At 41.3% G+C, this 14,634-nt stretch overlaps 1 protein-coding gene across 10 annotated transcripts; it reads left to right on the top strand.

The window, feature by feature from the left end:
* Window positions 1-852: 852 nt before the first annotated feature.
* NIPA2 (NIPA magnesium transporter 2) lies at window positions 853-13,754 on the top strand. 10 transcript variants are annotated; one of them, XM_088051874.1, is made up of 10 exons: window positions 853-1,056; window positions 1,895-1,955; window positions 2,596-2,712; window positions 4,040-4,096; window positions 7,869-7,929; window positions 8,297-8,512; window positions 10,242-10,298; window positions 11,075-11,165; window positions 11,684-11,844; window positions 12,783-13,754. In XM_088051874.1, exons 6-10 carry the CDS (start codon window positions 8,374-8,376, stop codon window positions 13,418-13,420), a joined length of 1,086 nt encoding a protein of 361 aa, XP_087908000.1. In that variant the 5' UTR covers window positions 853-1,056; window positions 1,895-1,955; window positions 2,596-2,712; window positions 4,040-4,096; window positions 7,869-7,929; window positions 8,297-8,373; the 3' UTR covers window positions 13,421-13,754. The 10 variants fall into 10 exon arrangements, with proteins under 10 accessions (XP_087908000.1, XP_087907999.1, XP_014107701.1 ...); XM_088051873.1 differs by lacking the exon at window positions 2,596-2,712 and having other exon boundaries at window positions 1,892-1,955; XM_014252226.2 differs by lacking the exon at window positions 2,596-2,712.
* Window positions 13,755-14,634: the final 880 nt, after the last annotated feature.

Here is a 14,634-nt window from a genome sequence, read left to right on the forward strand (position 1 = left end):
GAGACAGTCCCGAAGAAACCAAAGAACCCTGTGAGCCTGACACTTGTTATGACTGTTTCAAAGACTCGTTGCTGTGTGCCGAGGGCAAATATTTGTCTAACTGTATTTATCCATTTACTTTGTATGAGATTAAAGCAGTTTGGGTAAAGCACGTGCTGAGAGTGGGTGACCCGGATTAAATCAATTCATTAACCATTCCCTTTACCTGGTCCAGTAAAATATCTCTCTCTCTCTTATGGCAAACAGCTTGTGTTTATTTCAGCCTGCGAAAGAGAAGGCTTCGGGGTGACCCAATTGCAGCCTTCCAGTACCTGAAAGAAACTTACAGGAAAGATGGGGCAAGACTATTTACATGGCGACAGGGCAAGGGAATGGTGTCAAAGTGACAGACGGTATGTTTTAGATTAGATATTAGGAAAAATTCCATACTGTGAGGGTGAGAAGGAGCTGAAACAGGTTGTCCAGAGAAGTTGTGGATGTCTCATCTCTGGAAGTGGTCAAGGCCAGGCCGCATCTTTGAGCGAGCGGGTCTAGTCGGAGATGTGCCTGTACACGCAGGGTGGGTTGAAACTGGATGATCTTCAAGGTCCCCTTCCGACCCAAACCATTCTGTGATTGTGCGATTTTCTGGGAGGAGTATGAAACCAGCGCAGCGGATGCTGCCAGCGTTCCCGGCCGGGGCGGCTCGCGGGAAAGACTTACCCGGGCTGCAAGGCGGCCGCAGCGAGCGCCGCGGGAGTGCCGGGAGCCGGCGGGCGGCCCGGGGGGAGGCGGCTGCGGGAAGGGGAATGTGACCCGCGGCGGGCGGGGCTCGGGGCCGGGCCGCGCCCCTTCCGGCGGCTGCTGCCGGAACCGCGGAGCGGAGGGGGTGGACGGGCCCGGGACACCGCCTCGCCTTGCGCTGCCGCTCCTTCCCGTCCCGTCCCGTCCCGTTCCCTCATGGCGCTGGAGCGGACGGGCACCGGCCCCTCCCGCCGCCCGCTCCGGCCTCCCCCGCCCCCGTCTCCTCTTGGCTCGCCGCTCCCGGCGGGGATGTGAGAGGGGCCGTGACCGCAGGTAAGGGCGGGGAGAGGCGGGGAGGGGGCCTGGCCGGCCCCTCAGGGGCGGGGGGAGGCGGGGCTCCTTCCCCGCGGAGCGCTCGGCGCAAGGCCCTCGGCGCCGGGCGCTGCGGGTGAGGAGCGAGCGGGCCGGGGGGCGCGGGGCTCCGGGCCTTGGGTCTGCCTGTACGAGCCCGAGGGTGGTGTCTCCGTAGTGGGAAAGTTGTGGTTTGGTCTGAGAAGGCTGAGATTAAAAGCTCTAAATCGGGCTGTTTGCGGGGTTCTCCGACCGCGCAGAGGTATCCCGGTACAGTGTGCTGGGTCTGGAGCAGCTGTGCCCCGTATTGGCGTGTGCTTAACCAGGCAACTAAACCGGTTCGTTTTCGGTTTGGTCCAGGATTGAATTATCCCACGTTGAGGCTTGTGCAGCCTGGTTCCAGAGCACCTTCAGCAGAACTTCAGAGCCCTGGTGCATCATTTTTACGTGGAAGAAGTAATCGTAGCTTTGCACTGTAGTTCATTGTAGTCTTAAGCTGACTAGGGGAGGTTTAGGTTGGACATTAGGATGAATTTTTTCATAGACAGGGTGATGAGATGTTGGAATGGGCTGACCAGGGAGGTACCAGGCGGGGTCACTGTCCTCGGAGCTGTTTAAGAAAAGACTGGACATGGCACTCAGGGCCAAGGTCTGTTGACATGGTGGTGGTTGGGTCATAGGTGACTCCATCTCACATGTCTTTTCCAGCCTAGTTGATTCTGTAATTCAGAGTGAAGATTTTGTTCATTCATACACTGTGAAGTTGTTGCCTGGATCTAACTCCTTCATCTCTGTTTTTTCCCCAATCTTTTTCAAGCAGTCAACTTTCTCTATTTCACTACGATGTCTTTAACATTGTTTGTACTGAAAACACGATAAATGTAAGTCATTGTGGTTCTGTCTTAATGCCTTTGATGTGCCTCATTATATACAGTTAGGGATTTTCTCCCTGGCAGGTAACAGCTTTGTCGATAAAATTATTCCATACGGTTTCATTGGCATCGTTGTATTTAGAATTCAGTGTCACACTAATTCTGCTTTTGTTAAAGTACTTCATTCTCATGATGAAATCCTGGCGACAAGAAGGCAGGTTATAACAGGTTGAGTCGTGTCAAAGGAGTAGCCGTGACTAATGACTAGTCCAATCTAGGACTTTAACTTCCTGAATTTTCTTACTTTTGAAACTGCCCATATTAAGTACCAAAGGGGGAACTTCAGTGGCCCTGTGCTGGTTATTCCTTCCACAAGAGTGGAACTCATGTGCCAGGTACAGCAAAGATGAGGCAAGTCTTATCTTGAGTCTATTTTGATAGCTTTCCATGAAAACAGTCAAGGCAGTGTCAGAAAGCACTGTCTGTAGGTTGTATTCAGTTAATGAATAACACTGCTTTACTGAAGGTATTTTTTAGCTTTATGTGAAAGTGCTTTAATTAAAGGTCATTTTTTAATGACTTAGTATAAGTAAAAGTAGCTCATAGAAAGAATAGGTTTTTAATGTGGCACTTTTTTGTTTCTTCCTAGGTTCATAAAATGGAGTGCTGTTGCTTTTGCTGTATAAATAGAAATCTGCTGTAAATAATTAATTTTCCCCATAGTTTATCTAAACCTTTTAAAATAGACAACTTTAGGATAGTTTAGGTATGTTTTGCTTTCTGACCACTTGATAGTGCCTCTAACTCTATGTATATGCATATATATAACATAAATATGATTTTAAATTGCCTACATGTAGTATGTAAATAATTATAAGTTTGGGCAAGAGCTGGAAAACTGTATCCTGCATTGGGGAAAATGTGCAGTACGAAACTGAATGTGTTATTTCCTGAACAGTGTATACAGTAGGTACTGTGTGCATCCATCTTGGCCTTTTAAAGGTGCACGTGCCTTTTAAAGGTTTGAGCTCTTTTATCCTAACACTCTGTTGTGCCTGTCCTTCAACATTTTCTCTATACCAGCATTTAAAATGGATGTTTGTGAGTGGATGGAACATGAGCAAGGTTTTAATAATTGGTTTTAATAATTAGGTATAATTGGAGGGTTTTAGTAATCTTACTACAAATATTTCTGTGTTCATACTCCCCACTGCCCCAGCGTTCTGTGTATCCAAAGGGGGGCTGCCAAGGTGGTGAAGGGGCAGAGGGGAAGCCATATGAGGAGCATTTGAGGTCACTTGGTCTGTTCAGCCTGAAGAAGAGACTGAGGGGAGACCTCATCGCAGTCTACAGCTTCCCGATGAGGGGAAGCAGAGGGGCAGACAGTGATCTCTTCTCTCTGATGACCAGTGACAGGACCCAGGGAATGGCCTGAGGCTCTATCAGGGAAGGTTTATCAGGAGAATGTTCCTCACCCAGAGGGTGGTTGGCACTGGAACAGGCTCCCCAGTGCTGGTGTGTCAGCACCAGCCTGACATAGTTTAAACATGTGTTCAGGCACATAGTAGGTCTCTTGGGGCTGTCCTGTGCAGGGCCAGGAGCTAGACTTGATGATCCTTGTGGGTTCCTTTCAACTCAGCATATTCTGTGATTCTATATAAACATCCTCTGAAAACTCACCATACCAAAACCAATAATTAAAACTTATTTATCTTGCAATAAAAGTGCCTTAGCACTTTAGTTACAGAATTAAACTGAAAGAATTAGGAAAGTATTTCAGTTCAACTTTAATGCTGTACTTCTAAAGAATAACTTGGATCACAGGTTAGTTTCTTCAATTTGTGAAGTGAAAAGCAAAGGGATTAAATAACTACAGTTTCAGGCAAGATGTATCTAAGGAAGATCAAATCTAAAATCACACTGATTTGTTATTCAAGTGTTTCTAAAACAAAAATCCTCTTCCTTTTTAAAGCATAGATGGACGTTGTAAAGTCCTGGGTGTCATGCATGAAAATTGTCTTGAAATAATGGGCATAATTTTTTTGCCAAATTCTCAACATGCCAATTAATGTTATTTTTAACTTCTCTTTTAGAAACCTAACTTCTAAATACTTAAGAAGTGATTTCCTCTGGATTTTGAAACAAAATTGGTATGTATAATGAGCCTTCTACAGGCTCATCACCGAACATTTGGATTTCGGTTTTGTTAGGGAATGTTTGTTTCATGTAGTTTTATGCTTGTGGAAAGGAAAAAGGGAACACATAATAGTGAACATGACACATAATAGTCAATGTGTATTTGTCAGAGCAAGTTGTTGATTCAACCCCATTTTCTCCCATGACAAGCCTTATGGCTAGAAGGGCATTAAGTAGGTGCTTAATTCCAATGTTAGAAACGTAAAACTTCTAATGGAGCTCAAGTAAATAAGCAGAATTGACAGTGAAGTATCACAGAACAGTTCAAAAAATGCAGAATGGCTGTACCTAGAATATTATTGTCTTGCCAAAGCAGGCTTTTGTTTAAAAATCTTCCATAGTGTCTGAATCTTTGGCTGTTTAATGTTATTGATCTGGCTCAAAAGACAAAGAAATAATCAATAACATTGGGCAGGGAAGGATTGCCAGTGTGTAACCTTGGTTGAATGTTTTCAGCAAACATTTCTAAAAAGAGTGATGTTTTTTGGAGTAAATGGAAGATATTACACCCAGGCAGGAGTAATTTGCTGTACAAATGCAGGAGGTTATACTAATAAAGAAGTTGAAAATGAGTCAACAGTAGATGACTGCAGAAAAAAGGCTAAATACTCACCTGTTTTGGTGTTTAGAAAGAAATACAGTCTACCATTGTATTGCAGAAGTGATAATAACTCAAGCTAAAGTGCTGTATGCAGCTTTGGAAATTGCACTTGAAAAAAGCTTTTGGGAAAGGACCCAGAGGGTGGCACAGCAGGAGGTGCCAAGCACCTAACCTGCAGAGTAATGCTGATATGTGCATGCAAAGATAAAGGGACTTGCATCTTTTTCCAGCAATGGGATTTGGTAGTGAAAGTGAAGATGATTAAATAATGAGAGTTCCTAATGGCATCAAAGCATAGCTGTCATGTTTCTGAAGTTTCCTTTGCACGTATTTCATTGGAGAAGCTTGGCTGAATTATCTATAAAGAGGAGCAGCAGTGAATTATGTAGAACATGGCAAAGGGTTGAAGTAAATGGCCTGGTAAAGTCATTTTTTGCTTAATGGCATTATCTTGATCATAGTTGATAAGAGCAGGTTTTAGAAAAGATCCTTGAATTTAAATAATTTAGTGTATATTTACACTAAATTTTCTTGTAAGTCTTTCAAAGACTGTCTACTGAACTCTAGTGGCCAAGTAAGCAGAGTTGGAACAATGTACCTTGTCTGCCTTTCCCAGCTCTAATTATTGCTTCCATACAACCTACAGCTTGTGGAAGTGATACTAATTTTCTTTGGCTGGTAACTCCCACATTCTTACTTATGCTTATTTTCTTTTAAATGTAAAATATTACTGCTTCTCATTGCACCACTTTTAATGTTTCTGAATATTTGGAGAGCTCACTAGCTACAATAAATGTAACATCTTTTGAGCACTGTTTGTGCTGCTTTTGAGAGAAAACAACCTCTGAACAAAGAGACAAAAAATGTGTTACCGTGTGTTTTGGACCAGAGAGTCTGTATCTTGCTAGCATTTGTGATACATTTGGTTACATCTTGAAAATAAGCAAAAAAACTTTGTGGCTAATCTGGATTTGCTTATCTCCCACAGTTTTTTTTCCACATTCTGAGTTTCTCCATCCCTCCCTGTCTGATAACCTTCAAATCCAGTTCCCTGTGCAGTGTGTCATTGCACTGTTGCGCACTGGGAGTTATGACTCATGACACCAGCAGATCCACAGGCAATTCATTAATGAGTGGTTCTTGGAGGCGTGGTAGATGTTGTAGCTTCTGTGAATAGGAGAGTCTCAGCCCTTCATTACTTCTCTGAAATCAGAGCAGGAAACTACTACTCCTCCTCCATGACACTGCTGATCTTGGGTGGATGAAGTGTTCTATGTGTTAAAATCAGCTTGAACTTGATTAGAGAGCCTTTGCAGAACTGCACGACTGCCAGCTGTATTTAGCTCCTACATTTTCTGGCTTTTCTCTGTTTATAACCTAGTAGTGGCCCTGGCTGCTGGAATGCAACAGCTTTGGCACGTCCCAAGGCAGAAACATGAGAGGCGTTATTTATTCCAGAAACTGCTCGTTTCTTGGCATTTTTTTTCTCATACCCTTAGATAATTTTTCTTGATTATATTTATGAGCATGCATTAGTTCTTCTTTTATTAAGTCTTAGAGTTAGAATTAAAGTCCTGATTTCCTAAAGTGTAAAACTTCTAGTGCTTGGTACTGCTTTGACCTTGCACATGTCAGTTCTACACATGCAAAATATATCTGTGCTGTATACAGAGGGAAGCTGGGTCCACCATGACTGTGTGACATTTGTCTGCAACTGTAGACATCTGAATAAACCTTAGGTGGAAATAAGACAGTCCATCCCAAGCAGATAATGGGACTGGCTATGTCTGTGAGGACAAATCAACTTGATGGTAAGAGCTAGCAGTAATTTATCTGAATTTATGTGATTGAAGTGGCTGAGATTTGAGTTATTTACAAGGTTAACAAAATGGTTGACAGGACACTTCAGTGTATTTGGGACATGGGAGAAAGTAGAAATACTAGTTCTAAAGTGTAGCATCCTTCTCAAGTCTAAATTTGTAAAATTACCTGTGAGCACACAAGTTTTCTCATTCTTCTGCAATCAAATTCTTCCTCTGCTGCAAAGAAAAGCAGCCTGTGCTTCTCCCTTGTTTCTGGAATGCAGTGGGTGGAAGGTGTCAGGATGGGACTAACTGATGCTCTTTTCCTTTGTCAGTGTAGGTGAAGGTATGCAAGCCAGGGAGAAAAGAAAAGGAAAATAAAAAAAGTGGCTTTGCCAATATGGAGAATTGTCTTTTAGTAAACAGTTACACCAGTAAAAATAATCCCATTAGTAATATAGCTAAAGTAGCAACTGTTGAAAAAACCAGTGAAGTATAAAGCTTAGCCAAACCATCCCCTCCCCAGGTGCACCTCCCCCAGGTGCTGCTATACCACTGTCACATTTTGCACCAGCTGGAGTTGGAAGAACATTCTTAGCTCAATTACCTGAACAGAGTGCCTTACACCTGCTGGAACAGATGGTGGAGAGAACAGTCGCAAAAATCTTGTCTTTTCCTTGCATTAAAAACTTCTTCAAGGGACTGAGAGTTCTGTTTGAATCCAAAACCAGGATGATATTTTATGCAGTTGGTGGGGTGGCTGGGTTTTCTCATGCACTGATGATTTGTCTTTCTTGGTTTTGTTCGATAGTTGGTTTTGTATCATGTGAGAATCTAGTTTCTTTAAAAAAGTTTCTAGAAAGTGAAAGCACTCTCTTGTATCCTACAGCATAAGATATTAAAAATTACTGTGCAAGGATTAAGGGAAATGGATTTTAGAATTTTGAACTGTGCAGCATTTGAAACAGTGTTATGTTGAGTGCATATTGTTGTCCTCTACTTTTTCACAGCCTAACTGGATGCAAGTGAGAGGATCTGTGTTTGGTTTTAATGCTAACCTGCCAGTAGCTCTCTATTAGGTTTTCCTAGAGGTATAGCAAACTAATCAAAGTTGAAAGCATAAAAGTACAGGGAAAAGTAATATTGAAAGGTGCTTCATACAAGTATGGAAAGCTGTGTAAAATAAATTAACAAAGGCCTTATTTCTTGCCAGACTTTTCCTGTTAAAGAGAAATTGCATGTGCGTGCATGTGAGGTTTGTTTGTATTCTGAAGATGGCTCTATGATTAAACATCCTTGTAATATTCTCTTGCATTTTTCTAGTGAGTTTATATGGAAGAAATGCTGCAACTGTTCTCAAACTCTATTACAGACTGATTTCAATGTAAGTAATTTTTTGATTAGTATCATCAGTTACATGGTGTGCCACAGATTTGCATACTCAGTGAAAAGAAAAATAAATGACATATTTGTAAAATTTCACTAAAGTTTCTCAAAGAATTTCTGTTTGTTTGGGTTTCAGTTTTTATACACCGGGTCAGAAACCCTTCCTTCTTTGTGTTCAGACTGGTTAGTTACTCATCCTTAGTGCAAGCTTACACATGCTTCAGATTGCCTTTTTTTTTTTTTTGTTACCCACTCTTAGCAGAGGCCACTTGCAGGAGAACCAGTCACGTGAGCTGTTGAGGATTTTCCTATACAGAACCTATTCCTACCATAATTCTAATGTGTTTATTTTACTCATATTTCAGTGTTGCATCATATTTTGTTGAGTAACAGAAGTTCTACTCCTTATTGATCAATGTGACAGTGTTCAGTAGTTTACGAGATGAGCCAAACTCGTGGGAAGTATGACTTCTGTATTGGTCTGGTGTTGGCTATGAGTTCCAGCATTTTCATTGGAGGAAGTTTCATCCTGAAAAAGAAAGGTCTCCTCCGGTTAGCCAGGAAAGGCTCCATGAGAGCAGGTAAATACATACATCTTTTAATAAATTGCTGATGTTTAGATTTTGCTGTTTAACAGAAGATTACTTCTGTTCATTAGTTCATTAAACTACTCATCTTGTTTTCTCTTTTTTGGGATTTTGTTACATGTATATGAAACCTAAAACACAGAGCTGGTGTGTTTTTTCTCTGGTGTCGGACACCCTTAACTCTGTGTGACACATGCTATTTAATGCATATGTAATGCCTTCTGGGGACACTTGTCAAAGGATTCCTTTGTATGTCAGTTAAGTCTAAGTTGCATTTGCAAATTGAACTTGAAAGCAGCACTGTTAACTACATCTGTGCTCCTGAATGAGTGAATTTAAGAGTGTTAACTGGTTTTGGGTGTCAGGAGATTCTTTTAGAAAACTAAGAATTACATGTAGTAACTGAGTGTGATGAGTTTTGTGCCTCAAGCGTTCATACTGGAAGCAATGCTATTAAATACCCTCATCAGTGATACAGACAGTGGGATTGACTGAGTGTGCTGGCAGTGGGTTTGTGGAGCACACCGAGCTGAGGGGGGCAGTTGATGCTCTAGAGTGAAGGAAGTGGCATCCAGAGGGACCTGGATGGGCTTGAGGAGTGGGTCTGTGCAAACCCATGAGACTCAAGAAGAACCAGAGCAAGGTGCTGCACCTGTATCAGGGCAACCTCTGGTATCAACACAAAACTGGGGATGGACAGATGGAGAGCAGCCCTGCCCAGAAGGGCCTGGGGGTGCTGGTGGATGAGAGGCTGGACATGACCCAGCAATGTGCAGCCCAGAAAGCCAAAAATGTCCAAATCAGGTGTGACCAGCAGGGCAAGGGAGGGGATTCTTCCCCTCTGCTCTCCTCTGCTCTGCTCCTCTGCTCTGCTCTGGTGAGACCCCACCTGCAGTGCTGTTCCAGATCCAGGATCCCCAGTGTGGGAAGGACATGGACCTCTTGCAGCAAGTCCAGAGAAGGGCCATGAGAATGGTCAAAGGGACAAAACACTTCTGAGGATAGGCTGATGGAGTTGGGATTGTTCAGCTTAGAGGAGAAAAGGGTCTTGAGACACCTTATAGCACCTTCCAATACCTAAAGGGGGTTTATAAAAAAGAGAGATTTGTTTTTTGTTTTGTTTTGTTTTTTAACCAGTGCTGCATTGACAGGACGAAGGGTAACGGTTTTAAATTGAAAGACAATTAAGATTTAGATAGGAAAGTTGCAGCATCCTCAGATGATTCAGAAGGTTGACTCTGAATATTTTTATTCAGTGCCTGTCATCTTTGCTTCTAAAAGATGGTTGATCTTGAGATACATAATTCATGCACTCTGGTTTGGAATGAGAAAATGTGATGTTTGCACATGTAATAAGCCACATATAAACCATGCACAATTTCTGCAGAGCAGCAGTCTTAGTAAGAGACACAACTTGGCTTTTCATGTAATTTCAGAGCTTTGAAAGAACTGTTTCTCGGGGTAATGCAGATATCATCAGTGCCATTTCTAATACAAAAGAAATAAAATAGCTGGTTATCAAAGTAGGCTGTAGGAGGCACAGGCACATCAGAAATTGAAGATGCTTTGATTTCAACCCTTCTAGCTACAGAGCCTAGGTATCAAAAGGCTGCTCATGTTTTTAAGAGCATGGGTTGCAAAAATGATTTTATGTCATGGCAGTGTTACTAGTGACAGGATATCGGTGTTTTTAGTGGAATAGCCAGTGTTCTTTCAATTTTAGGTCAAGGTGGTCATGCATACCTTAAGGAATGGCTGTGGTGGGCTGGACTTCTTTCAAGTAAGTATCAAAAATTATTCATGTAAGTGTCAAAAATACAATCTGCATTATATAATTTTAATAAATAACTATGCCACAGATGGCAGCATGGTTACAAAAAAGGGAATGAGACTGGGATTCTACAATACATGATAATGTTACCTGGTGATTTGATGGATGCAGTTCTAATGATTTTAATATAATTTCTCTCACACCAGAAATTCTTCCTTTAAGGTAATTGCCCTCTTTGTGCAGCAGAACTAGGCAGATACTGGTTTTGTATGTCTTTGCTATCTATATGCACTCTGGTTTTTGTCTTAGCAGAGAAGTGCTTAGATATATAGGATTTCTTAAAGGGAAGCATATTTTGGGATTATGCCTGTTTTCTGAATTTTTTTCATTGCTTGAACTCTCACCTTACTGGCAGTATTCAGGTAATTATAGCTTACTGTATGTTCTGTGCTATATCCTGCTATTGCCAATTTCTCCATGCAGAACTTCATGAGTCAAGCTGGCAGGCTGGGGAGCTACAGCACAGACACTAAAATGAAGCAAGTTCTGATTTGGTAGAATTAATTCTAATACCTGTTGTAGTTCCACAGCCAGCTTTTAAAATTTAATAGTGGGGAAGAGAGGCAGGGGTGTGTTCTGCTAGTACTGTTAGCTGAATGCCATCATTAGAATTTTCCATTGTTCTCTTGCTGCACGTTTGTGTCTACATGAACACTTTCCCTGGATCAGAGGTTTGTTGCATGAGACAGCCTAACTCCTGGGTTTTAATTCCTGTTCCTCTGCAGTGGGAGCTGGAGAAGTAGCAAACTTTGCTGCCTATGCTTTTGCACCAGCTACGTTAGTGACTCCTCTAGGAGCTCTCAGTGTTCTTGTAAGGTAAGAAACACTAACAGAAAGCAGTGTGACTTGAGAGAACAATAAAACTTTCATTAGAAATATGTCACTGAACTATGCTGTAATAAATGGGCTTTGTTCCTCACAATAGAGTGCTTATAAACATCAGGAGTAACTTTTAAGTTTCTCCAAATACCTAGTGGCTATGATATAAAAGGGTTCTAGCAATGCATCTATATGTCCATCTCTGAAAAGCTATTCTGCATTTCAAAAACATGGTGATTGCAGTGGAGCAGTATTTTCATTCCTAAGGAAAGATTTTTTTCATTCTAAAATTACTTTTTATAGGTTCTTAGACCATTTTTTTGACAGGCAGCATGAAAAATGGGTTCTGGGCAGAGGCCAAATATTAACAGCAGTTCTGTCCATGGCAAGTATCTCAAGATAGAAAATAGCTATTTTTAAGCTGCAGATTGTGTATGCATGTTACAGAACAACCTGTAACTTGGTAAGCAAATGAATATTACTAATCCCATGTTTCTTGGTGCCTTATTTCTTAGTGCCATTCTGTCATCCTTCTTTTTAAATGAAAAACTTAATTTACATGGAAAAATAGGATGTTTGTTAAGTATACTGGGATCAACTGTGATGGTAATTCATGCTCCACAAGAGGAAGAAGTAGAAACTTTGGATGAAATGTCTCACAAACTAGGTGATCCAGGTAAGAAAAATGCCAGCTTGATATATACAGAGCCCATCATTTTTTCATTTATTAGTTTCATTACTGCTGCTTTCAAGTTCCAGGAAGATGGCCTGTGTCTATTTCATGTAGGCATGTTGTCCAAATGAAGTAGAGATTTGAATTCTGTAACATGATTCCATAGGGAACTTTGCATGATGCCGATGAACTTGTCCGGCCCTGAATAAAGTGCCTTGATGGCAACCACTGAGGTGACTGTTTAAGCAAATGCAGCAGCACAGGTGGATAAACAAAACTTCCATAAATTTTGATTGAATTGTGTCATCTCTAAGAGCAACTTTTACCTGTCCTTAAAATAAAAAGGTAGGTGTTGTGGTGTAGTCTGAGAAGTGAAGTCCTATAGATGAGCTGCTATGCCTACGTGGAAGAAGAGGCACTCACAAATGCACATCTGCAAAATACTACTTATACAATGGCAATTCTCATCTTAAACATGAGGAAATAGTCAGCACAGAGATTAAAAAGCTATTCTCAAGGAAAGACCTGATCATTGAAAACCTGCTGATGAATACAGCCATCTACCAAAATATCTCCTAAAAAACTCAATTCAGACTCAGATCTGTGTCTGGTGGCATCTACACCTCAGTGAGTCTGGATGTAAGGCAGTTTAGCAATCTATTCCTGTGGTAGTCTTGCCAATAGACTGGTAAAGGTAATACAGCATGCCTGAGGTACTTCCTTTGTTTTGGCTTGCTCAATCTAAAATCATCTAAACTGTGATGTTGGAGGAAGAATGAGAAACATCCTGAACTCTTCTGTTTAAGCTGAGTTGGTCCTCTTGTTAATGAGTGTTTTCCTTGCACCCGTAAGATAAATACCTGTGCTGCTGATAGAGTCCATAAGTAACAAGTGTGTCCATTAGTGTCTATAAATAACAAGATTTTTTTTTCCCCCCCCAGGTTTTGTGGTCTTCGCAACGCTGGTTGTCATTGTGTCTTTAATCCTAATATGTGTGGTGGGACCTCGCCATGGACAGACCAACATTCTCGTGTACATAACAATTTGCTCTGTAATTGGAGCCTTATCAGTCTCCTGTGTCAAAGGTCTGGGCATTGCTATAAAGGAACTTTTTGCAGGAAAACCAGTGCTGAAACATCCCTTGTCTTGGATTCTGCTGCTAAGCCTTACTGTCTGTGTGAGCACACAGATCAACTATTTAAACAGGGCTCTGGATATATTCAACACTTCAATAGTGACTCCAATATATTATGTCATCTTTACAACATCTGTTTTAACTTGTTCTGCCATCCTTTTCAAGGAATGGCAACACATGGCGGCTGATGACATTATCGGCACCTTCAGCGGCTTCCTGACTATTATTGTGGGGATCTTTTTATTGCATGCCTTCAAAGATGTTAACTTCACCCTAGCAAACCTGCCCCTCTCTCTGCGGAAGGATGATAGAGCAGCAAATGGCACTCTGCTGAGCACATATGACAGCTTTAATGATGATGAAGAAAGTTCTGCCTGCCTAGGTGAAATGCAGTCCAGTGAGAGTCTCTCAGCCAGGAGAAATGGAAGCCTGTCAGCTTTCTGAAAATATCTACATGTTACTTAAGAAAAGAACAATTCTGTAACCCTGGAATTTTTTTTTTCTGCTGTGAAATGTCTGAGCTTGTCTGGAAATTCATGTACTTTTTAACAGTATGTGTAGACAATCGTTGATTTTTGAGTTCAATTAGTTTGGATAAAGAACACTGAAATGTTTTTTATTTGCCTTATTTTTACTTTAAAAAGTACTAAAATGACCTCAGACCACAAATGGTTTTGTTGCTTAAGTTATGTGTAAATACTTTCATTTCATTCTTCTGTTTTTAAGATGTATTGCACTAATTACAATTTTATCAAAAATAAATGGCTTTATTTCTGCATTGGTGGTAAAAAGGTTGCAGTGAACCTGGATCCTTTGTACTTGTGCCCCAACTGACCATGGAGTGACTGTAAGCATATTGAAACAGGAGCTGCAGCAACTACTCCTGTCCTAGTTTGTAAAAGAGAAAAGGGAAGGCTACAACCAAGCACAACTGATCCTTCAAAAATACTGGTTAGGTAAAGCTGTGTGCAAAACTTGCTGGATTTGCATGAAAAAAGCCCAGCTCTACCAAATCAGAGTAACTGGCTGGCAGAAACAGGAAGGCAGGATCCGTGCTCTGCATGGATAGGTGAGATAGTACCTCCTGCCATGACAATTTATGCAGAAGGAAGGATGTGAATCATTACTAATAGTTAAAAAAGCTGCTCCCTCTTCTGTAACAGAGGTCAGGTTCTGTCTATGCTGCACCATGCTGCCCTGGCTCTGCAGACTTGTTCCGTGCTCCTGATGTTACAGCTTGAACTACAGAATCGCTATTTTGTTTGCAGCAACACAGGCACTGGCTGCAACACTGAGTTTTTCAAAAAGAGCCAAAAAAATTAAACATTAATGACATTGCTTAAAAACAAAAAAGGGTAGGGGTGAGGCAGGTAGGTGGTAATTCACTTTTGTAAAGGCAGGAAATAAAAATTAGGGAAGGTTTTTATAAACTTTCTACCATGCATGTGAAAGCTGGAAATACTTGGGACAGATACTGATTAGTTACTGCTGGATGTTGTTAGGTTTAGTGCTTAGTGTTTAAGAGAAATTAAGATATTTTTTTCCTAGAACAGAAAAAAAAACCAAGTTACCACCTGTGAAACAAAATTCTGCTGCCTTCCTTTGGTATGAGTCACAACACACAGGAGAGGTGAAGGTGTCAAACAAGAAAAAGGTTT

Source organism: Pseudopodoces humilis, chromosome 2 (assembly GCF_049639895.1).
Source record: "Pseudopodoces humilis isolate 2021_Gansu_Grassland_sample_001 chromosome 2, ASM4963989v1, whole genome shotgun sequence".
Taxonomy (NCBI): Eukaryota; Metazoa; Chordata; class Aves; order Passeriformes; family Paridae; genus Pseudopodoces; species Pseudopodoces humilis.

Coding starts and splice junctions, on each gene's coding strand:
- NIPA2 (XM_088051873.1), top strand. CDS start 8,374: ATGAGCCAAACTCGTGGGAAGTATGACTTCTGTATTGGTCTGGTGTTG. Junction 8,513..10,241: donor GAAAGGCTCCATGAGAGCAG/GTAAATACATAC, acceptor TTTCAATTTTAG/GTCAAGGTGGTCATGCATAC. Junction 11,845..12,782: donor TCACAAACTAGGTGATCCAG/GTAAGAAAAATG, acceptor TTCCCCCCCCAG/GTTTTGTGGTCTTCGCAACG.